The sequence below is a fragment of the Zerene cesonia genome, chromosome 26 (genome assembly GCF_012273895.1).
Source record: "Zerene cesonia ecotype Mississippi chromosome 26, Zerene_cesonia_1.1, whole genome shotgun sequence".
Lineage (NCBI taxonomy): Eukaryota > Metazoa > Arthropoda > Insecta > Lepidoptera > Pieridae > Zerene > Zerene cesonia.
Genome location: NC_052127.1, coordinates 2,914,932 through 2,938,870, shown reverse-complemented (window position 1 = coordinate 2,938,870; position 23,939 = coordinate 2,914,932). Strand labels below are relative to the sequence as shown.

Here is a 23,939-nt window from a genome sequence, read left to right as displayed (position 1 = left end):
AATAAAGTATTTATGAGATAAAAGCAATTATAAAATATTACCCACATAGTCACTGTACCGTAAATGTCCCCAAAACCAATATTTGCATCTACCTCCATACTGCTCTCAACATCACGTGTCCACAGACCAAAAAACTTGTCACTTCATTTATTTCCCTAAAGACAAAACTAAACAAATTTAACCTTCGTCGAAAAAAATCACTCTTTTAAATGGCCTAATATACGCAATTTAAAACAATTGTTACACAAATACCTAGCTTTTGATAGTGATTAGCAAATTGACATAATGCACAACGATGGTATGTGCAAATTTTTTTATTCAACACACTCTTGTTACGTTGTTTACACTGTCGTTTAAACGTTAACGTGCACTATCAACAAGAGGACAGATTATGCTTGCGTTCTGGTTTGTTCATCTCCCGGCGCCAACCAGCAGTTCATTTATAGACGTAGAAGTGTCCGCATGAATATCGCGAAGTCAGTGTCATAAATTCACAATAAAAAAAATATATTAAAAAAAAACAAAATGAACATTCTAATTTCGAAATTAATGTGGCAGAATGGAACACGAATCAATCAATACGTTTTCGCCATTATCAGTAAGTTTTTACGATATTTTAATTTCACCGCGAAAACTGTAAAGGATGTGAATTATAATATAAGAATTTCGAAAACAGTTATATTTTTAATGCATTATGTGATCAAATTTCTTACGTTAATTCATTCAAATGTCAACTTGCACAATATAAGAATTGCTTCACCATTTATGAGGGTAGGAATATGAAAACAAAATTGTAGTTTATAAATAATATGTGCATAGAAACAGCATTTCGTAATTCTTTACATATTTATGAATGATTATAATATACGTGTAAGATTATCAGCTATTTCCATGAAACGCATACAATAACCGTTAATAAATCATTTTCGATGTCCAAATACTAGTAATTACGCAATTTCAACCTTGGATACATATTAAAAAATGACAACAAACTGCGTTAATATAATAATTAACATTAACAAATCATAAAATTAGAATAAATCTGTATGACGTCTTATTTAACTGTTTTTCGGTAAAAAATCGTATTTCCCTATATACTTCACGTTCATGTTGGTATAATATATGTATACATTTTTAATTAATTTTATGTGCATTCAGAATTATTAGAGCGGTCTTCATAATTCTAACTTAATAAGTTTATTATTAAACTAGCTGTTGCCTGTAGCTTTGCCCGAGTGGATAAAATAAATTTCCATGTGGTAGGTATATATATTTTATGTTAAGTGTGATTTCCATACCTTCATCCCCTATTTTATCTTGGGGTAGTAGGCAGAATTTATCAATATCCTTTCTTAACGAATACCTGCATTAAAGAGTCTATCTGTAAGCCTAATTTCAGCCCGAACGGGCCAGTAATTTGGTGTGTGCGATGATAAAGTCAGTCACTTACCTTTGCGTTTAATATGTATAAAAAGATAGTAATACTTATTAATTGTATCAAATCTATGTCGAAACATAAAAAGACTGTGCGCAGATTCGCCAGGGATTAAAATGCATAGCTTTTATTAATCGCTCGAGGCTGTAGTTTTCTAATAATACATATTTTTTAATTAGTCGTCACTTCTCAAGATAACAAAGGAGTATTTTTTTCCTTTTTTTAAGCTTTAAATGTTTTTTGTAATAGACATTAATAAATAAAGCTTTATATAAAACTGCATATTGACACTTGAAATGTATATATACACAAAATCGGTACAGTAGTTTCTTTATATTTATAATAGGTATTAAGTAGGATAAATATGCTGAAAACAAACGAACTCCAAAAATTTACTCGTTTTAACATATCCATCATTTTGTTTAATTGATTTGGTATTTGTTTATATAGAAGCTAAGTAAAATCAGATTATTATTATTCACAATATATATGTATAGGATTACACTTTCAATGTTTATGGAGTATATTCTGAACTATATCGGGTCACAAACTATATTTGTGTCAAATTGTATCCAAAACGTTTCAGCAGATTGGGTGTGAAGAAGAGACAGAGTTACTTTTACATTTATAATATTAATAGGCAGATAAGAAAGGAAGAATAAGACTGAAGAGTACCATCCTACTATCCTTCCTACTAATCCTGCTATCCTACTAATATTATAAATGCGAAAGTTTGTAAGGATGTATGTGTGTTTGTTGCTCTTTCACGCAAAAACTGCAAACCGATTGCAATGAAATTTGGTACGTAGGTAGCTGGACAACTGAAATAATATATAGGCAGCTTTTTATCCCGATATTCCTACGGGATACGGACTAACGCGGGTGAAACCGCGGGGCGCAGCTAGTAGTATTATAAATAGTAAATCGTAATTACTACGTTAAATCGTGTTGTCTTTAACTCCTGATTAGAGATGCCACGAATAGTTGAATGGCCGAATACCGAATACCGAATATTCGGCAACGCTGTCGGCCGAAGCGCCGAATATTCGGCCACCGAATATTCGGCACAAAATACATGCTTGTCGGGGGCGCGTTCGCTGGAATAAGACAAGTAAAAACCTGTTTTCCTCGTTGCGTTGGCGCGGCAGGAGATCGATGGCTATTTGTTTCAATTCAATTGCGAGTAAATCACGTCAAGGATAGTCGCCTAGATAGGAAGGCCGATCCTTACAAGTGGTGGTTAGCAAACGAAAAACAATACCCAAACCTTTCGAAATTTGCTAAAGTGTATCTTTCTTCTCCTGTAAGTAGCGTGTATAGTGAGAGGTTATTTTCTGAGCCTGGTATCATTTACGATGAAAAGCGTAGTCGTTTGCTACCAATAAATGCTGAAAAGCTTGTTTTTATCCATCACAACTTACCACTGATCAATTTTAATTACTAAAGAGTTGTAATTTGGAAATAAATAGATAATTTTGAGTAATATGATGTGTATTTTTTTCATTGATTTGCTATTCGGTATTCGGCCGAATAATACGTACTATTCGGCCGAATACCGAATAGCTTAAAAGTGGCCGAATAGGCCGAATACCGAATAGCTGCCGAATATTCGTGGCATCTCTACTCCTGATATGTAATTATTTTATTTGTATAAAATAAAAGTGTAGTAATTTAGTAAACGGAGAAACGTATGGTGCTTGAAATTTGGTTTTGCTTAAAAAAAATATATATATTAAAAAAAATATATATTTATGTAATTAAGTACTGAGAAACACAGGTTCGAGAAGATTCGTTTGTTCTCTTTTAAATACTTATTAACTTAGTTCTGAAAATAATTCAATTGTATAACCTCATTTTGAAAAATTATAATTTAATACCTACCCGCCGATAATTTTTTACAATTTTTAATATGTCCTTTTTTCAAATTCGATAGCCCAAAAATTGATTCAAATTCATTGATAACTGCAGAAACTTAGTGAAATAAATATAAACTTGATTTAATATTACTACATTGAAAATTCAACTATACCCAGATGTATATATTATCTATGGCTAGCGTACCTAAGTCCTAGGTACTCTAATCGGTCATGGCAAATGATCCGTCAATTCTAGGCGGTAGTTAGACCACGTTCCTACTATAAAATCGTGCAGAATACGTGAGACACTTTCGTTATGTATTCCATTAGTATAACATTGTAACTAAATTTATTTCTTAACATCGATATTGTTTGACACCGATTTAAAAAATGAGGAAGACCCTTGCAGTTTCATTGTATCGTAAAATGTAATTTTTTTATTTAGAACGAACTGCTCAATAGACAAGTATTCTAATTAGCTACAATGAGAAATAAAATCATAAAAATCCTGATTATATCAAAAAGTTATAGAGGCCTATATTAATTGCATTGATCTAAAAGTTTATTGCGAATTTATTGTAAACTAGCTGCGCCTCGCGGTTTCACCCGCGTAAGTCCGTACCCCGTAGCAATATCGGGATAAAAAGTTGCCTATTCCAGTTGTACAGCTATCTACGTACCAAATTTTATTGCAGTCGGTTCAGTAGTTTTTGCGTGAAAGAGCGACAAACACACACACTTCCTTACAAACTTTCGCATTTATAATATTAAGTAGGATTTAATAAATTAATAATAAATTGAATTGTTTTAAACTTATTACAATACACCTAAACGTTAATTGAATACAGTAGGTTCTTGTTTGTAAACAAACTTAGGATACATATGATTTTCGAAACTAACAAAACGCATATAATAAAGTTTGGAATGCAAGTCTAAAACCAATTTTCCATCGCATTGATAAGTTTCATAATGCAATATTAATTGCGATTACGTATAAAATACGAGCTGACTTCGTTGCATAATATCAAAAATTTCAAACTGTACCTATATTAGTATTTTCTTGTGTTTGATTTTACGCGAGTATTATACATTTAGAAATTAAAAACTTTTTAACGGTCGTCTCCCCGTGATCACGCTCGCTGTAAAGTGTTCGAAACGTCGGGTTAAAAATATAATGAATAAATCGCGTTTTAAACCCGTTAAAAAGTTTTTAATTTCTAAATGTACCTATATTATTTTTATTTCGGTATGGTCGAAACTCCAAATTTAAGGCGATGTTCGCCTTTGCCAAATCTGTCCAAAAAGTATACCTAAACATGTATATAGATACAGATTTAGATTTAATTTTATTGCTCTCAGTATGTTTGTTCAAGTTTCTTGACTTCTCTAATCCACTATAACTTGTAAATGCATGGTACAAGATCTAATCTATAGTGCACCTACTTATTGCCTGCAGCTTAGCACGCGTGGTCAAAAAAAATTCTTGGCACAGCCTTTCATCCTTTCTTGCAGTTACTATATGGTAAATTACAGCCAGATCGATCTAGTAGTTTGGGCTGTGCATTGGTAAAACCGTCAGTCGCTCACCATTGCGTTTTTCATATTAAAGGATTAGAGATATCGCGTGTGTGAAATAATGATTTTATTAGAATCTCATAGACATGGATATGGAAAAAAGGGCTGATAATTATAACATTCACTTCTCTCTGTTCACCTCATCTTTATTATAATACTAGCTGCGCCCCGCGGTTTCACCCGCGTAAGTCCGAATCCCGTAGGAATATCGAGATAAAAAGTTGCCTGTATGTTATTCCAGTTGTCCACCTATTTACGTACCAAATTTCATTGCAATCGGTTCAGTAGTTTTTGCGTGAAAGAGCAACAAACACATACACACATACACATCCTTACAAACTTTCGCATTTATAATATTAGTAGGATAAACAAAAATGTATCACAAAATGTGTTGCTCAGATAACCAGGAGTTCATTATGAATAAAAACAACCGCAAAAAAAAAAAAAAAAACAATTTCAATTGGAAAATAATAAACAATTTCTGATAAAATGCACTAAGGCAGTAAATTCTATGTATATACACAATATATACGTAGAATGAATTAAATTAATGATAATGAGAAAGAGTCTACATAGAAGAACATAATATTAAAAACGGAATTTGCTATAGCTGTCCACCAAACACCATCGTGCCCACATTAAAACGTAACAATTTAACTACGCATAGAAATATGGTAAAGAAAAACATTAATAATAAATAAATAATAAGAATGATTGTTGACACGGACTCATCCTATTATCTGTTACAAATATTACAGTACGTGTCTCATTTACTCGTTTTTATCTAAAATATTTTGAATGGAGGTTACATTTCAAAATAACGCTTATGATATTTATTATTTAAATCGTATCCTAGCTTTTTCTTGATTGCTGATTCATTTGAAAACCTTCACGTTTACCACCATTACGTGAACTGTAGTTTTTGTAAAAAGTATAACCTAGCTATCTTAGTTTGGCATTTACTAAAAAAAGATATATAAAAGTTCGCCAGCGTCCCTGTACACTGTATACAACAAGCATAATAACATAGCAGAAAAACTTCGTGTAAAGTTAATAGTGTTTTACGCTAATTTTTTTCAATATAGAAGCTCAATGAAAAAATTATATTATAATCCAAGCATAATATATTCACTTCTTTTTTCATATTTAAGACGAATATAATAATAATTAACACTCCGTTACGTAGTGCATATGTTAATTTGAGTGATAGGCGTTAATTTAAATAAACTGAGGTGTGAAATGACGATTGGTGACGTGGAAATGCCTCAATTTCCCTGTAAATTAGTTGAAATCGATGTTAACTTAGTGCGTGCTTGAGAAGTTAACAATATAAGGTTAGAATTAACGTTATGTCTATTTCCTACACTACTACTGCAGTCGTATCTGAGTCATAGAATAAAGGTAAAAAATCGTTTTTTTTAATATTATTATATTATTATTTGTTTTTGATTTTATATAAAATACGTTTGAATGTATACGTTTAAACATAAAAGGTTTTTGTTATCTAATTAACTGATATTTATTAAAAAAACTAGCTTTTGTCCGCGGCTTCGCACGCGTTATATTTAGAGTAGTTTAATAGATGTACATAGAAATCTTCCTCTTAAACCGCTCTTTCTATTAAAGAAATCCCATCAAATCCATTACGAAGTTTTAAAGATTTTAGCATACATAGGGACAGAGAAAGCGACTTTGTTTTTTACTATGTATTTATAACTGTTAATTAGATAAAAAAATCTTTTTTTGTTTCACTTCCCAATGATGTTTCGCCTCAGTAAAAGAAATGCTATGTCATAAGCATGATGGAATAGCTCCGTTGCGACGTGACAGAAGAACAAATAGACAAACGAACTGTAATAAGTAAGGATTATAAGTTTTCTCCCCGCGTCAATACAATTCAAATGAATGAATTGATCGATAATTAATAATTAATTAATATTATAAATTATACATACTGTGTGTGGTTAGTACTATTTCAATAATTTATATATATATACTGACTGACTGACATAATGATGCACAGCCTAAATCGGGATCGAGCTGAAATTTGGCATGCAGATAGATGTTATCCGCTAAGAAGCGATTTTGACAAATTCTACCCCCAAGGGGATGAAAAAAGGGATGAAAGTTTGTACCATTAAAATTTATTAGGACCGCGCGAACGAAAATGCGGGCAACAGCTGGTGAATTATATAAATTAAAATTAATTTTGTACTATAACTTATATAACGGGGTTTTGTTTTCTTCTCATTTTACGTATATCCTTAAAACTAAGTAAAAGTAAATACGTTATTAAATTGTCCATGTAAAGTATGTTATGATAAAAATTTCGCTAGAAAATTCAATAAACAGCCAAACAACGATTGACCGCTGTGATCTAAAAATTATTCAGAAAGTTGTCTATTAGGACCTAGAACAAGATTATTTATCATTGAATCGCATTACCGACATTCTTGACATACTTACAAAAATATTAAGCATTTTTAGCGATATTCAAAAACAAACACGCATTTTTTATCAACCATAATCTTAATATAGATTCATAATCAAATAAATTAATTGAGTAATAATAATAAGTGTCCCCACGTAAGCCTTCCAAGGGACCGGGTGCTTTCCTTCTGGAGGTACCCGAGTATTATGGAGACATACACATAATAATAATAAAATAAATTAATTACTTATTATTACAAGATTTTTCTTAATTATAGACATTTACAGTAATTGTGATAAGTGGCATGGAATTACAAAGAGCATCGAATTTATGATATGAAAAAACTGCGAATGAGTATGAAACAATTTTTCAACGTTTTTTCCCGGTTTTTTAATATCCACTTTCTCTGTTTTTGAGCGTCTACTGGCCTAGTTAGTGAAGACGCTATGCCACAGATAATATACATAGTAGGCTACGCTAAGCCTTGTGATTCCCTCCTAATGAATTTTATACGACCCTTACTTTGTTTTTAAGTTTTAAAAGACATCAAGGAATAATGTTTACTTTCTAACAATCTTTCTAGCATTATTTCTAACAATTACTCTTCATTGCACTCATTACAAGAATTATCTAAAATTATTTATCAATTCGGATTAATTTCATGGGAATTAAGCATTTCGTGCATTTTATCATTATGAAGTTGTTACCGATAAGTGACAGTAATGGCACGATTGTATAATAATGGGCATTTCCAGCATCCAATTAAAGCAACAATTATTTGCTATAGGTAGAAATAATGCAGCTGTTATTCATAAAACAAACAAACAATGCAATAATGTTAACAATGCAATTAATAATTTACTATCAAAGAGATGTGAGTAATTTGTAAGTATATATGTTATGCGCATAATATTTTTAATTTATAAAACATACTAGGTGCGCCCCGCGGTTTCACCCGCGTAATTCGGTATCCCGTAGGAATATCGGGATAAAAAGTTGCCTATATGTTATTCCAGTTTCATTGCAATTGGTTCAGTAGTTTTTGCGTGAAAGATCAACAAACACATACACATCCTTACAAACTTTCGTTTCTACATTTATAATATTAGTAGGAATAGGATTATATTAGTTTTTCTGAAAAGAAATGCTCATTATAATAAGACTGTCAATTGTGTGTACCTAATCAACTATGTTTTGAGTATTTTATTACATTTGTCGTATCATTTCATTAAATTTCGAAAGTAAATAGTAAAAGTATGTTATAATTTTCCAAACCAAAATATTGTTAGCCTACGTACCTAATTTTTTAAAGGACTAAGTATCTAATATGCCTGTATATCTTCATCTTTCACTTTCAAATAGAATAACATCACATCTCAAATTTCTTTTGTTGATATATTATAAATACTAACATTCATTGTCTCACCTAACGATCAAGAATACGAATATTTTTTAAAAGTATCTTTAAGTTTCCGTTATATTGGGTAGGCAGTGCACGTGAACGCATATAAACACATGAAACAACTAACGTGTTACAGGGCAATGACTGAACCCGAGTTCAAAATGCCAAATATCGATTAAAAAAATCTGGATTCAGAGTGCATAACTGTACACTCGGGAGCGAATTATTAACAAGATCCGAGCCAAAAATAGATGATAATACCAGTTCTTGGTCGCGATGCTTTTATGAGGAATGCACAGGTTTTTGCCTTGATTAGATTTAATTGCAATAAATTGTAAATTATCCTGAGGATATGCTTTTCCGTTGAAAATTAATGAGGTCCGTTGTTCAGAAATTAAAGATGTATAAAATAAAAAGCTTTTTTTTTAATGATATTAAACCATTAACCTACTATTAGGTTTCTTGTCTAAATAATGATTTCTTAAATGGGTGAAGCAGATAAGTTTGTTATACCATTAGTTAAACATTTTCTTAATCTGGATGCATCCATTATATCCAGGTAACGCAAATAAGGCAAATGGTTAGAGGTAATTTATGAATATAACGCGAATTTAATAAGAACTTCGATCTTGGTTCTGGCTTTGTTTGTAATGACATCATCAGTAAATAAATGTTTCCACTGCAGGGACAAGGGCCTCCTATGGAGATTCAGGCCATAATCAACCACGCTGGCCAAGTTCAGGTGCAAATATCACATGTCGTCTTCCTCACGATGTTTTCCTTCACCGTTTCGAACAGTGTTGATGATATAATGAACAAATTACACACAATACTATTATTTTGTTAATAAATAGATTATATACGATCAATTTCATTTGCCATTTCAGTTACAATACCGCTCCTCAGCTTCGGCATGGTGCAGGGCTGGTTGTCCCCCATGATCTCCGTGCTCCAGTCCCCCCAAGGACCAGCCCCTGTGCCCTTCACCACGGGCGATATATCATGGATGACATCCGTTACTTACATCACCGCGATCATAGTAGGGGCTCCTATGGGACACCTGACAGACCGCTATGGAAGAAAAGCTATGACGCTGATAACTACATTGTCTTTAATTGTGAGTATTTTTCGTTTATGGTTATTATCGACTTTCAAAAGGTTCTTTTGACCAGTTTGTGTTTAAATTTAAACTAGCATTTATAATAATTTAAGAATTATTGCTGTTATATATGTGTTTATTCATTCAAAACATTCAAAATCTTTGGTACATACATGTCGTAAAAACTAAATTGTTTATGCAAATATAATCCATCTAATTATAAGTATGAAAACGGTCAGTAATTTTATAGGTTTTTGTTTTTTTCATACATTAATTTTCTGAGGTAACCCCCGAATACCAAGAAATCGTAAAGTTTTACTTAAAATGCACGTAAATAGTCAATTTACCTCTTATTTTCATTGGATATTTTGTTAATTGAGTCCGCAGTTTTTCTACATAATCAAAATGTGGGATATTATAATTAAATTATTATTTATTGTTGTTATAAGCGTCGTTTGAAAATTAATATTTAAATTTATTTGCTTAATATCCACTTTCGTCCTAATCATAAGGAAAACATAATAATAAGTAATGAAACCGGCATGTCATTGAACCAAAAAGTTCGACGACTCGTGACAATTACCAAATACCAACCCACACTTGACCAGCGTGGTGGATTATGTCATGAACTATCAAAGGAGGCCTACATGTCCCAACAGTGGGATCAAAAACATCTGTAAATAATGCTGATAAGGCTATATGTTTCTCTAAACTATATTAATCAGCATTTCTTAGCTTACTGTTCCATGGTATTATTTCTCGTAAGTAAACTTCTCTCTTTTTATATAATAAATTGTAACATGAGGAAAGTTTCAGAAGTTTTACTATATAATGATTTAATTCACGTATTAACAAAAAAATTAAATGTATTATTAAAAATTCAACTCAAACATTATCCTATAAATGGTTTATAAATTTGGCAACAAACCGTAAACCATAAAATCGATGTGTCGGAAATAGTTTGATTTATTTCTGTGTTTTAATTCCATAAATATTAAGATCATATTCATTTCCATACGGATATTGTGTCCATAATATAATAAATTGTATTATTCAAGGCTAAACCAAGGCTGTATTAGCATTTAACTGCGTAATCATGGGTCAATTTAATTCACCTATACTGCATCACGGTCTTGAGTTAAACCCGCTACTGTTAGTTAAGTAGTTAGGTATGGGTTTGTTGCTTATCTTTCAAATGATAAACAGATGTATCCTATCCTACTTCCTATCCTACTAATATTATAAATGCGAAAGTTTGTAAGAATGTGTGTGTGTTTGTTGCTCTTTCACGCAAAAACTATTGAACCGATTGCAACCGAATGAAATTTAGTACATAGACAGCTGGACAACTGGAATAACATATCGGCAATTTTTTATCCCGATGTTCCTACGGGACACGGGGTGCTACGCGGGTGAAACCGCAGGGCGCAGCTAGATCCGCTATAATAACGTCTTAGGTTTTAGCAGAAAACACGACTCTCATTGTATTACGCTTTGAAAAAGTTATTTTAAATTCACCCTCTTCATTCTGTTTATATAACTAAGATAATACATAAATACTACAACCTATTATAAATAGACAAAAAAGCAATAATTTTTTTGTACATGTGTTACGATAGAACTTAAATTAATAGACCGATTTGTAAAATTCATTCTTAGAAACCTAAACCCCCGAGAAATAGACCGTTTTAAAATATTTATATTTTTTTTATGAAATTTATACTCAAATTGTAAAATAATATCTAAATCATGTCCATAAACGTTGTTATTTTGCTTACGCTGTAAATGTTATTTATACACACAGCGCATCTACTCATGATTAATAACAAAAAAGTCCATGATGGTAAACAGTATACACCTATTAAACTTTTACAGTTGACACAGTAATGAGTTTAAATGTAGGCAATCCTACTAATATTATAAATGCGAAAGTTTGTAAGGATGTGTGTGTGTTTGTTGCTCTTTCACGCAAAAACTACTGAACCGATTGCAATGAAATTTGGTACGTAGATAGCTGGACAACTGGAATAACATATAGGCAAGTTTTTATCCCGATATTTCTACGGGATACGGACTTACGCGGGTGAAACCGCGGAGCGCAGCTAGTATCTAATAATGGTGAAACCTAATTTGGAAATTGTTTTACAATTAGAAAGCGTCAACGTCTTTATCTAACTTTTTATCTCTTTTTATAAGGGTATTTATTACATGATACCCTGAGACATTAACAACTGTTATGTCAGAAGTTTCTTCTGTTCTTCACAAAAAACTCAGTTGGATTGAGAACCTCGTCCTGTTTTTGAAGTCGGTTTTTAATTTACGGAACGAAACATTAAGTGTAATTGCTCTAAAACTATTCATCATTTCCACGCAAGTAAAAACGTTCACAAATGTAGGACAATGGTTGTACCTATTGTTAAAGTTTTTGTAACTCTGTACAAAAAGCTTCGGAATTCGATCGCGGAACTATCGTCTTCCTTCCTAAGTAATTGTAACTATACTGGGCCTTTGTTAACGATGAAAAGCCTATAACTATTTCTAGTTCTCTCTATAAGTAGTTTGTCACACTTCCTAACTTTTAGTAGAATTTTCTGTACAAGGCAACTGAGAAAGACTGTGTTGCTTTATTGAACTGGTGTATCTTACCTTTTTGTTAAAAGTGAGTGAATAGATTTTTCGATACTCGGAAGTCGGTCGATATGATTTTTTAGGGACACAATTTATTTAGTGTTGACGACAAATATTCAGTACCATTGTAAAAGGTAAAAGTATCGAGTTCAATGATAATAATATTCTAATGAATTCTATTTCAGATATATTGGCAGATAAAATTGCTGTGCTTGCAACCCTGGGCTCTGATTCTGGCCCGAGCGATAGCCGGCATCCCCTGTTCTGCTTGCTATATCGTCCTACCTATATACTTAAAAGAAATAAGCGACATTGACTTGAGAGGCGCCCTGGGCTCTCTTCTTATTCTTAACAGGTATTTTGCAAACACACATACTTTAATACCATAATTGTTAAATGACAGTACTATAGAGTCTTATTTAATAAGCACGACATAAGTAATAATACCATAAATACTGATGGATCTTTTCTCAGTATAAATTAAATTAGAGGGTCAGTTTTATGGTTTTTATAATTAAAGCAAATTCTGAGAAAGGAAAGGTTACAATAAGGTCAAACCTAGATGCAGTTAAAATACAAAATTTGTTCTCTTTTATTGATTAGGAATCATCAAAGTTTTTATTACAAGTATGTCTACTGTTTGTCTAACGTGTCTATATAAATGGAAGCTTTTAAAATGATTCTATTGCCAGAATAATAACTTAAAATAATCCATAATACCCAAGTCGTAGCAGATCGTGTTATTAAGTAAAAACAAATACGTTGTTTTAACAAGAATCTGGTTACGTTACGTATTTTTTTGGATCGTGACCTCAATCAAGGTAATATTATCATAAAATCATTTATTATTTAGCATTATAACGGACACAAATGATGCATTCTTTGAGATATTAAAAACACCGTTCGATTTTATAGATAGTTGAAGATCAAGGACATGATAAAAAATTTGCATCTTTTGTAACACACTATTAATCATCTTTTAAATTTATTAATAATGTTAAATATACTGAAAACAACAAGTCTAATACACTTAAATAAGTCATAGTTGTAATTAATAGGCATAATTTTATACGAATTAAAATAACCGACAACAATCTGCGTAGAGAAGATACCAGGGACGTGCGTAAGGCCCTATGTTCTATTTATTCTAGATCGTTGCTATTGTTTTCAGGAACATCGGTTATTTAGCTAGCTATGTGTTCGCGGATCTCCTGCACGTGTCTACTATGCTCTGGATGGGATTACTGGTGCCAACTGTTGTATTTTTTATCTTCCTCATCATGCCAGAGACTCCTGAATTCCTAGTGAAACAGGGAAAAGTGGACGTAAGTTATCATTAATTTTTTTATTTTATTCAAATACTATAATAATAGTTATAATGGAAGATATTATTTTCTCACCTATACAACCTACTTCACCAAACAAGGAAACAATGCTTTTAAATAATAAAAATACTTGATATGAATTCAATTTATTTATACCTTGTGTTGAAATTTCTGTATGTTACATGCATAATTTATAGAGATCATTCTGTTACCTGCAGTTTCGCTAGCGTGGTTTTATAAAATTCATAGTACTCACTATCTATCGTTAATAAAATTTGGAGTATATACGAATATAGGAATATGTTTTACTTCGCTGAAAGGTCGCGTATATCACTCTAGCCTCCCAACTATTTCCAGACTCAATGACTTTTGTGTATTCATTTATCATAAAATCCGGCCCGCACTGTTGCATACATACACACAAACACACTTTACAATATTAGTAAGGAGATGAAGGATAGTATAGATATATGAGGATTAAACAAAATTTTTACTACATTTATTTTCTGATTCGCCACATTAAACAGTTGTTGTAACCAGTTAATAAATTTTTCAGGAAGCTAAAAACGTTCTGGCCTGGCTCCGAGGTGTAAATATTCTAGACCAAAGAGTGGAACAAGACATAGACAACATAGTTAAAGTCGAGAAACAAACCAAGGCTGATCCTAAATCTGTGTGGAAAATTATATGTACGTAATTGCCTTGTATTTTTAATTTAGTTTCTTGTTATTATATTGTATTTCCTACTGTGTGATTATTATTTGATATGTCTAGGTTTTTCATACAATATAATTTTCTTAAAGTTGTTATTATATAGTCAATCATTAAATGTATATCGACATGTTAATGGAATAATCTACTTAATTATATTCTTTTGATTTCCGTACTATGCATTGAAAAGGACACATCTATAGGCATTTACGTTCATTTCTAAAATCCTTTCCCAACTTTCGAGGTGATTTTTATCATATGATATCTCTGGGGTATTAAAAGAAGACAATTTTTTATATGGACTGCTTAATTTTATATAGTAAAACTTATAAATTGTATTGACAGGTTGTTAGTGTAATTATTATAGTAAATTATTATTATATAAATTAGTATAATAGGCAGGTAGCCTATTTAGCCTGCTTACTGTCCTATTCTTAACATTTCCTTATATATTTAATTCCCTTATTTCAGGGCATGACAAACCAACCTTCAAAGCGTTCATAATAACCCTGGTCATCAAGATAACCCAGCAGTTCGATGGCTACCTCATAGTGCTCATATATGCTGGCTTCGTCACTGAAAGAGCAGCAGAATCCATTAGCCTTAAGCTGAGCCCTAACAAACAAGTCATGTTAATTGGCTTGGTTCAACTCGTTGGGTCTATTGTGGCTACTTGCATTGTGGAGAGGACTGGGAGGAAGGTGAGTTCTAAAGACATCTAACGTATTCAAGTATTATAATGTTACAAACAGACAGACAGGTGACATAGACTACATGTTAGTATAATATACTAACGTAATAACGTCCATGGCAGGTAATTACTTTGTATCTTTGGGACATAACTTCACTACATAGTTCTCATAAAATAGTCGTACTTTTGTCTATCTGTCCCTGTGTATGCTTGGATTTTAAAACTACGCAACGTACTTTAATGCGGAGATGGTTTGTTTGTATAATTTATGCATAATATAGTAGAGAAATACTGATAATTTACGTTCCTAATGTGAAGTAAACAAACACATTTGTTCGCGAGAAATACCATCATTTCTCATAAAAAGTATTATATAGAAGTGAGTGATTTACGAAGCGATTCAAGGTAGTACAGGAATAAATCTATCCAATTAGTGTGTGGCAAACAATAATTATTGTAGTTCATTTATGTCATTTATGCCATTTATGACATGTAGGTTGTTCATAAAAATAATTTTACGAGACTTTCAGAATAATGACATTCCCAGTATCAAATACAAATATCTTTATATTTATAGTATACACTGCAGTTAATAATAAAATATTAAAATCGTTTGTTAATTGGTAACACTCAAATTGATGGTTTATATTTCCATCAACGCCACCCATTCAAATAATTCTCAGTCAGTCTCTTATTGTGTAGTAAAAATCGTCCTTTATCTAATGCTTAAATAAAAAAGTGTTACATCACTCTGGTTCCTACTATCAAGACTTCCCGGTCGCTTTAACTGTTGACCTGGTACGCGACATCAGTCTGTTTCTACTCGTATACTACGTCTTAATGTCTCGTTAATTTAGTAAATAGATTTGATATAAATGTTCCCAATGCTGGGACACAGGCCTCCTATGAGGGTTTCTGTCTAGTTATCTGATAGTTATCTGATATATCAATAAACAAAAACGTATCAAACCCATTCCAGCTGCTGCTAGTATCAACATCATTCGCGGTGGGAGTGGGGATGCTGGTACTTTCTGGCTGGTTCTACGCGACGTCAGTGGGCGCGTGGCTGCCGGGCTGGTTGCCTGTAGTTGCCATGTGTGTCTGTATATTTGCTGATGCAGCTGGCTTCCAACCCATATCGTACATCATTATCACCGATTTGTTCACTTTCCAGGTGAGTTTTGGTGATGTTCGATATGTTTTTATTTGCATATCTGGACATCTTCTAGTAAAGGTAAAATAAGGCTAAAAAGGGATTTGGGATAAATATGACGAATTATGAATTACTGGCTGCTCCCCGCGTTTTCACCCGCGTAAGTCCGTATCTCGTAGGGAATATCGGGATAAAAAGTTGCCTATATGTTATTCCAGTTGTCCAGCTGTCTAGGTACCAAATTTCATTGAAATCGGTTGAATAGTTTTTGCGTGAAAGAGTAACTAACACACACACACATCCTTACAAGCTTTCACATTTATAATATTAGTAGGATATAATGTGAGTAGGAAGTAGGATAGAATAGGATAGTAGGATTATCAACATCACGGGGAAATGAAGATAATATTTTTGTGATACGAATAAAGAACAAATAATAGTGGTAATAATTTTTTCCTAATATTTATAGGAACGTAAAATAAAACTCCTTCGTGATTAATTGATGCTATTCTATTTATTTCTCTTATTTCTTCCAGCCTTTATAATATATTATGAGTATGTGAAAGCTATATATGTAGCTTCATACATTTTTCACTGTAATTATGTTTTGCGTTGTTTGAAATTGCTTTGTCCTCCTAACAAAATTTTATCGATATTTACCCAGAAATATCTTAATATCTTGAAAAAAATAACCTAGATTGTTAACAATTCCAGTTACGTGGCACGGTCTCATCGTTCGCGAACATATGTGCGAAGCTCAGCAACTTCGTTCAAATGAAATGGTTCACGAAACTATGCGAACTCACCAGCATTCACTGGACTTTCTTGTTCTTCGCGGTAGTCTCATTTTCAGCGTGCGTCTACACTGTCATGTCGTTCCCAGAAACCAGACATAAAACTGTCGAAGAAATATATCAGAAACTTGAAAATAAAACGCAAAAGAAGGACGTCGAAAATGATGTCTCGTAAATCTGTGTTCTTATGACTGTGATGTGGACTTTAGATAAATGGATTGTCCCCTTGTAAATATTTAGTCGGGGTCAAGATGTATCGTAAGTTTTAGATTGTCAGTAGATAATAATGATTTAGTTTAAATTCGCCATATCGAGCTGTGCTTGATGTTCTGAAATATGGAAAAATATAAATTTCTTGTCTCTTGTCGGGAAAAATTATAAATAGGTACAAGAGATTAAACTCGTGGTAGGAGACAAAGGAATAGACATTAAAACAAAAGACAATTTTGCATACAAAAGGCTGCTATTTTTACTCCATAATATACATAGTAAAAGAGCCAGTTTATAAATAAATGTTTTTATAATTTGACCGTACATACTTTGAAAATGGATGTTGCGTATAATCATTTTTGTTTGTTATAGACAGGAATACTTTTGCCATTTTTACTAATATCACAGATAACATAAACTGTTTCGTTTGTACAATCGTTCCGGCATATGCTTCGCTATTCGCAAGAATATGTAAATGCGACTTAATTACCACAATTTAAGAATTTCAGTATAAAAATTTGGTTACTAAACTACTCAATTACAACAATGGCCCTGTTATATCCCTGTCCATTTTTTTTTTCTAGACTGCAAAAATGACATTTCACGCGTATTGTAATTTTGTCGTTTGTGAGGTTAAAATTGTTGTCAAATATTTCAATTGTATTTTAGTATGAAAATCATTTATTGAAACTTTAATTGGACTTTTTATAATTGCGTTATCTATGTGTTTATGTTGTGCTAATAAAAATACGTTTTTTCTTCAAAGTTTAATTTAAAACTCATTATAGTAATCAGGTCTCTCCCAATCTATGCATTATGAAAAACTATGATAGTAATGGTTTTGGACTTTGCCATAGATTTTTCTTATACGTATCTAGATAAATCATAAACGCACAGCTGAAAATTTTATTCATGCTGAAAATAAATTAGAATATTTGACATCAAGTATCTCTTTTTTCTAGTTTATTTAATAGTCTGGTGTAAACTTATCGTCTAAAAATAATAATAATGTAGGTAGTTTTTTTTCCTTAAAATGTATAGATTAATAAATATTAAATAGGTTTTATGAATTGAGTCTTAAAGTTTATTAAATAAAGTAATTTAATTAGTGTCTGTAGCGGTAAAATTGTAAATACTTATTTAAAATTGTAAATATATCGAGTAATAAAAAAATGATTAAATACTTATAAATCTGTTTCCTTTTCGTGCCAAAGAGGCTTATATCATCTACATATTTGCTATTCAATGAGTCATAAGAGGAAAACCACAATACTAAATGAAAGTTTCGTATTTACTAACGAAATAAAGAAAATTAACCTTTTTTTAAATCCCCGTTATGCTGTAATTGCATGAATGTTGGTAAAAACCGCTTAGGTAATTTTTGTTTGAATGACGAATAATTTGAATTCAAATTCAATTGAATATGTCGCATTTTTTATTTTTCTATTGTCATTGATTCATTTTTTTTTTTTTTTTTTTTATGTTATAGCGGACAGCTGAGCTGGTGGTTCGCCTGATGTAAAGCGATCACCACCGCCCATAAACATTCGCAAAGGTAGTACCTCTGTGAATGCGCTGCCCGCTTTTATGGGGTAAGGGAAAAGGAAAGGATTAATGACTGGAGAGAAGGAATGGACTAGGACGGGTGAGGAAAAGGAAACGGGCCTCCGGCTCCCCCACTCACCGTACGAAACACAGTGGCATGCCACTATTTCACGCCAGTTTTCTGTGGGGGTGTGGTACTTCCCCGGTGCGAGCTGGCCCAATTCGTGCCGAAGCGTGCTCGACTCCCACAATAAGATATCATCATCATATTCATCAAAACTTACGTCGAATGGAGGAGTAAATGTATCGCCTACAAATAAATGAGGCGATTTTACTGCAAACATAACTTCTGGCGCCTATGAGAAAGTAACAAAGTTGTAAAATCTGTTAGGGCATAATCTGGATATTAATACTTCTTCACAACCGACTTCAAAAAGAGAAGGATTGTCACTTCAAATGTATTTTTCTGATTGTCAGAACTTTCACTGACTGACCGATTTCGATAACTTTTTTTCATTCCATGTGGTCCCTTTTAAAATTGGTGTAATTTTCACAACTTGAGTCCAGTTTAGTTGTATTTGATTGTGTTGTGTTTGATTTTACGCGAGTATTATACATTTAGATATTAAAGACTTTTTAAAGGGGAGACTCCCTGTGACCACGATCGCTGTAAAGTGTTCGAAACGTCGGGATTATAATATAATGAATAAATCACGTTTAAAATCCTTAGTTAAAAAGTCTTAAATTTCCAGTTTAGTTGTTAAAAATAATATTCCAATTCTTTGGAAAAATTTCAACACATTAGTAATTGTTTCTGATATTATTCTTAAACTAGATAGATTACTATATGTCGTATTGAATTATCTTGTCCCGAGAATTGACCGAGATTTCGATCTGAAGTCCTAGTGACTCCAGCTAGCTAGCTAGCTAGCATTCAGTAATCGCTATAGTATTAGACGTACAAATTAGACCTTTGGATAGTACGTTAGGTACTTTGTAGTATATTTATAAGATATCCATATGGCTGATATAGATTTATGTCAGAGCGGGAAGCTGAGGTGGTGGTTCGAGTGATGGTATGAGATCACCACCGTCCATGATCATTCGCAGAGGCAGTGCCTAATCGAATGTGCTTCCAACTTTAAGGGGGTAAGGGATAAGGAAAGGATTGACGACTGGAAAGAAGGAATGGAATGGGACTGAGGGTGAGGAAAAGGAAACGGGAAATAGATGCATACTTGCGAAGAAAACTAACATAATAATTTAAAAATATGTTATCATAACACATTTATGGACCTGTTTATATTATAGAAGTAAAGTAGGGATAAACGTTTTTATAAACACGAAAGTTTGTAAGGATGCATGTGTGTGTTTGTTACTCTTTCACGCAAAAACTGCTGAACCGATTGCAATGAAATTTGGTGCGTAGATAGCTGGACAACTGTAATAATACATAGGCAACTTTTTATCCCGCTATTCCAACGGGATACGGACTTAAGCAAGCGAAACCGCAGGAGGCAGCTAGATTTTCATAAAGGAAGATATTTTTTATGACATAGCAAGAAAGTATCCGAGCTTCACCAGATGGTATGTGATCACCAGAGCAAACACATTGCCCGCTTTTAAGAGTAAGGAATAAGAGAGGATTGATAATGAGAATAATGGGACAAACTAGGAAATGTGAGGGAAACCTGCCAATTAACTTGTACCTATACAGCATTACAAACAGTTACTATTAAAACACAGTTGCATTAATATGCTACTACTAGCGGTCCGCCCCGTCTTCGCCCGTGATGCATATATAGTCTATAGCCTACCTCAATAAATGGGCTATCTAACACTGAAAGAATTTTTCAAATCGGACCAGAAGTTCCTGAGATTAGTGCGTTCAAACAAACAAGCAAACTCTTCAGCTTTATAATATTAGTATAGATTTAACTCTGATCTTATGTGAGTGTGTAGGAGCCATTCTGTGCCAGCTGGCCCAATTCGTGCCGAAGCATGCTCGACTCCCCGATTACAAAAAATACCTGAAAATATTAGTATTTCTATCAATACCTACTAAATTTACTACAAACCTTTGATGATGTCATAAGACTTACGATGTGGGTGAATTTAAATAGGTCCTTAAATAATTTTCCATTGCCATTTTTGGATATGTTAAAATACACAAATGATTATTGCCAGGCTAAATATTATGAACAAATACTGGGAGTAATTGCTTTTATAAAGAGGCGTTATTTTTTTGTTCGTGTTTTGCATTGCCTAGAGCTTCTAGAGGTCTATTTATAATATACTAGCGATCCACCCTAGCTTCGCCCGTGATATATTTATAGGCATGGGCGAATGTACGTAGCGAAGTGTAAACGAATTTTTTAATTAGGTTCAGTAGTTTCTGACATAAGCGCGTTCGAACAAATAAAAAAACTATTCAGCTCTTCTGATTTAAGTATAGACACAGGTATAGATAAACTAAAAGAAATTCTTTTGTAAGTTTTGATTCTAAAACAGAACCATGCAAGTATAAAAAAAGGCTATTCAAAATTAAATAATATCGAGTGTTGTCTGATAGATACTGATACCAGACGAAAATTTTATGTTTTCCATGCTGCTGGTCTATGTTTTAGTGTGTTTTTTTCCGTTTATTATTCTAGATGCCAGCAGACGCTCGCAATTTCTGAGAATATTAGTATCGTATTATATACTTTCTATCACACTTTTGTCAAATGCTTGCAAATGCAATTTTGTCAAATAAAGAGATTTTAACGTTTGAAACATTTTTTTTTTTGTTTAGACGTTCGCCTATCTTTCATCTAATCTCGCAACCTGAAATCTTTAGCCGAATTTTAACGTAAGTGATATCAAATTAATGTACGTTATTCTACATTCAATGAAATATGTCATGTTTTTAATTAGCGGACATTGTTGTAGGTGAAAAAGATAAAACAAGAGACAGATATACATAATTGTATTATAGTTATGTACGTTGTTTATTATATTGTCTTCTTGTTATATATCTTTTGGGATTGTCTGTAGACCTTGTTTAAAATTCATTATTCGCAACAATCGATTTAAATTACAGAATCTTGATTTTTGTTTATAATATTGTTAGTATATAAATTTAACTAATTAACATTCAAAGCGTATAATAACTACAACATAAAACTATATTTTAACAGATGTTTTATTATCCATACAAATACTACGTACACCCACTGCTTGCAATTATATTTTTTTACTTTAAAAATAAAATTCTTTAAAAGTTAGTTTACAATTGTTCATATGGGAAACAGACCGCCTCCTTATATAGTGGTTAACGCGTGAGCGTAGAACCGGACAGTCCTGGGTTTGATTCCCGATGGGGACGCACAAAAGAAAATGTCTCGGTCTGGTAGGACACAGAAGTATGATCACTTGTATAAATAAAATCGAGCAGTGAAACAGATGAATCTCATCTGCGCCATACCCCATTAGGGGACACGGGACTTCACTTCTTATATGGGAAACAACTTGTGTGCCCCGGATTTTTCTGGGTTAAAACAAGACAAAAAATGTCATTATTCTTAATTACAAACTAGAGGTCCGCCACGGCTTCGCCCGTGATACGTATATAGACTATAGCCTTTAAATAATTCTTCGAAGCGGACCAGTAGTTCCTGAGATTAGTGATTTTAAACAAACAAACAAACAAACTCTTCAGCCTTATTATATTAGTATAGATAAGGTCACGGACGATAGTGAGGTACCTACCATGAATCAATTTCCTATCAAACAAAAAGAATCATTCCAATCGGTTCAAAACCAACAGAGCTATCAGGTTACAAAACCGAAACAAATACAATTAAAAATCTCCTTCGTTTATTGTTGTCGGCTTAAAATCACGTTTACATAAATCCAGCTGTTTCGTTAATGTAGAGATTTATGGATTTAATTACATAATTATTCAATAAAAGCCACAATGATAATACAAACAAATACTTCAAAATTATTAAATTTTATAGATACTACCAAAACTAACCCATTGGTAAAGGCAATAAAAATGTTTTCTACAACAAGCGTTTCAATATAAACTTAAACCCTTAGTTAAATATTTGTAAAACATCAATCAAAACATTTGTACAAATTACCGAGAATGAGGTCAAAATCACTTCCTATCGAATGAGTCCAAAATGGTCAATCACCATTTAACATGGCTATGTTAAACAATTATCTAAATACATATACATGCATGTTTCCAGTCAGTCTCTAATAACATACGTTTCTTGAAAAAAATTAAGATTCTTTCGTAACTCTACTTTAAGTTTGTAAGTATATATGTCATGCGCATAATATTTTTAATTTATAAAACATACTAGCTGCGCCCGCGGTTTCACCCGCGTAAGTCCGTATCCCGTAGGTATATCGGGATAAAAAGTTGCCTATATGTTATTCCAGTTGTCCAGCTGTTTACGTACCAAATTTCATTGCAATCGGTTCAGTAGTTTTTGCGTGAAAGAGCAACAAACACACACACATCCTTACAAACTTTCGCATTTATAATATTAGTAGGAGTAGGATTAGTAGGACTAGCCGTAGCACGCGGCCTCGCACGTGTTAATTCAGAGTAGTTTAACAGTACATGATACATACAGCGACTTTGTTTTATACTAAAACCCATTGAAACCCATATTGAAAAAAGTTTAATACGTGTTGTTGTGAAATATTTATTCCGCCAATTTGTAATGGCGGCCATTATGATCGAAATTAATTGAAAAGTTTTGAAAAAAAATCTAAATCATCTGTTTGAAGACACGATGCCACAGACAGGTGTCACGAATTGTTGCATGTACATACACACACAGATAAATCAAACTTAGAACACTCTGTCGCTTTTACTTTAGGTACAACGTTATTTCATTCATTTTATAACGTATAAATTTTGTACTTTTGGCTTACTATATTTGTGTAATTTAAAATATTTTTTTAACAATGAAATTTATTTCGTTTTCTCTATGCCCGATGCCCTCGTAAGTCGTAAGTATAGACGTATATACCCCTAAAGCGATCACTACATAATATTTCATCAGTAAGAGAATATATTATAC

The 23,939-nt window shown here is 32.5% G+C and overlaps 1 protein-coding gene across 1 annotated transcript; it reads left to right on the top strand.

The window, feature by feature from the left end:
- Positions 1–454: 454 nt before the first annotated feature.
- On the top strand, positions 455–18,304 carry LOC119837133 (facilitated trehalose transporter Tret1-like). Its single transcript, XM_038362645.1, has 8 exons — positions 455–598; positions 9,587–9,816; positions 12,612–12,781; positions 13,598–13,751; positions 14,308–14,440; positions 14,934–15,163; positions 16,133–16,327; positions 17,021–18,304. The coding sequence occupies exons 1-8, from the start codon at positions 526–528 to the stop codon at positions 17,273–17,275; spliced, it is 1,440 nt and encodes a 479-aa protein (XP_038218573.1). The 5' UTR covers positions 455–525; the 3' UTR covers positions 17,276–18,304.
- Positions 18,305–23,939: the final 5,635 nt, after the last annotated feature.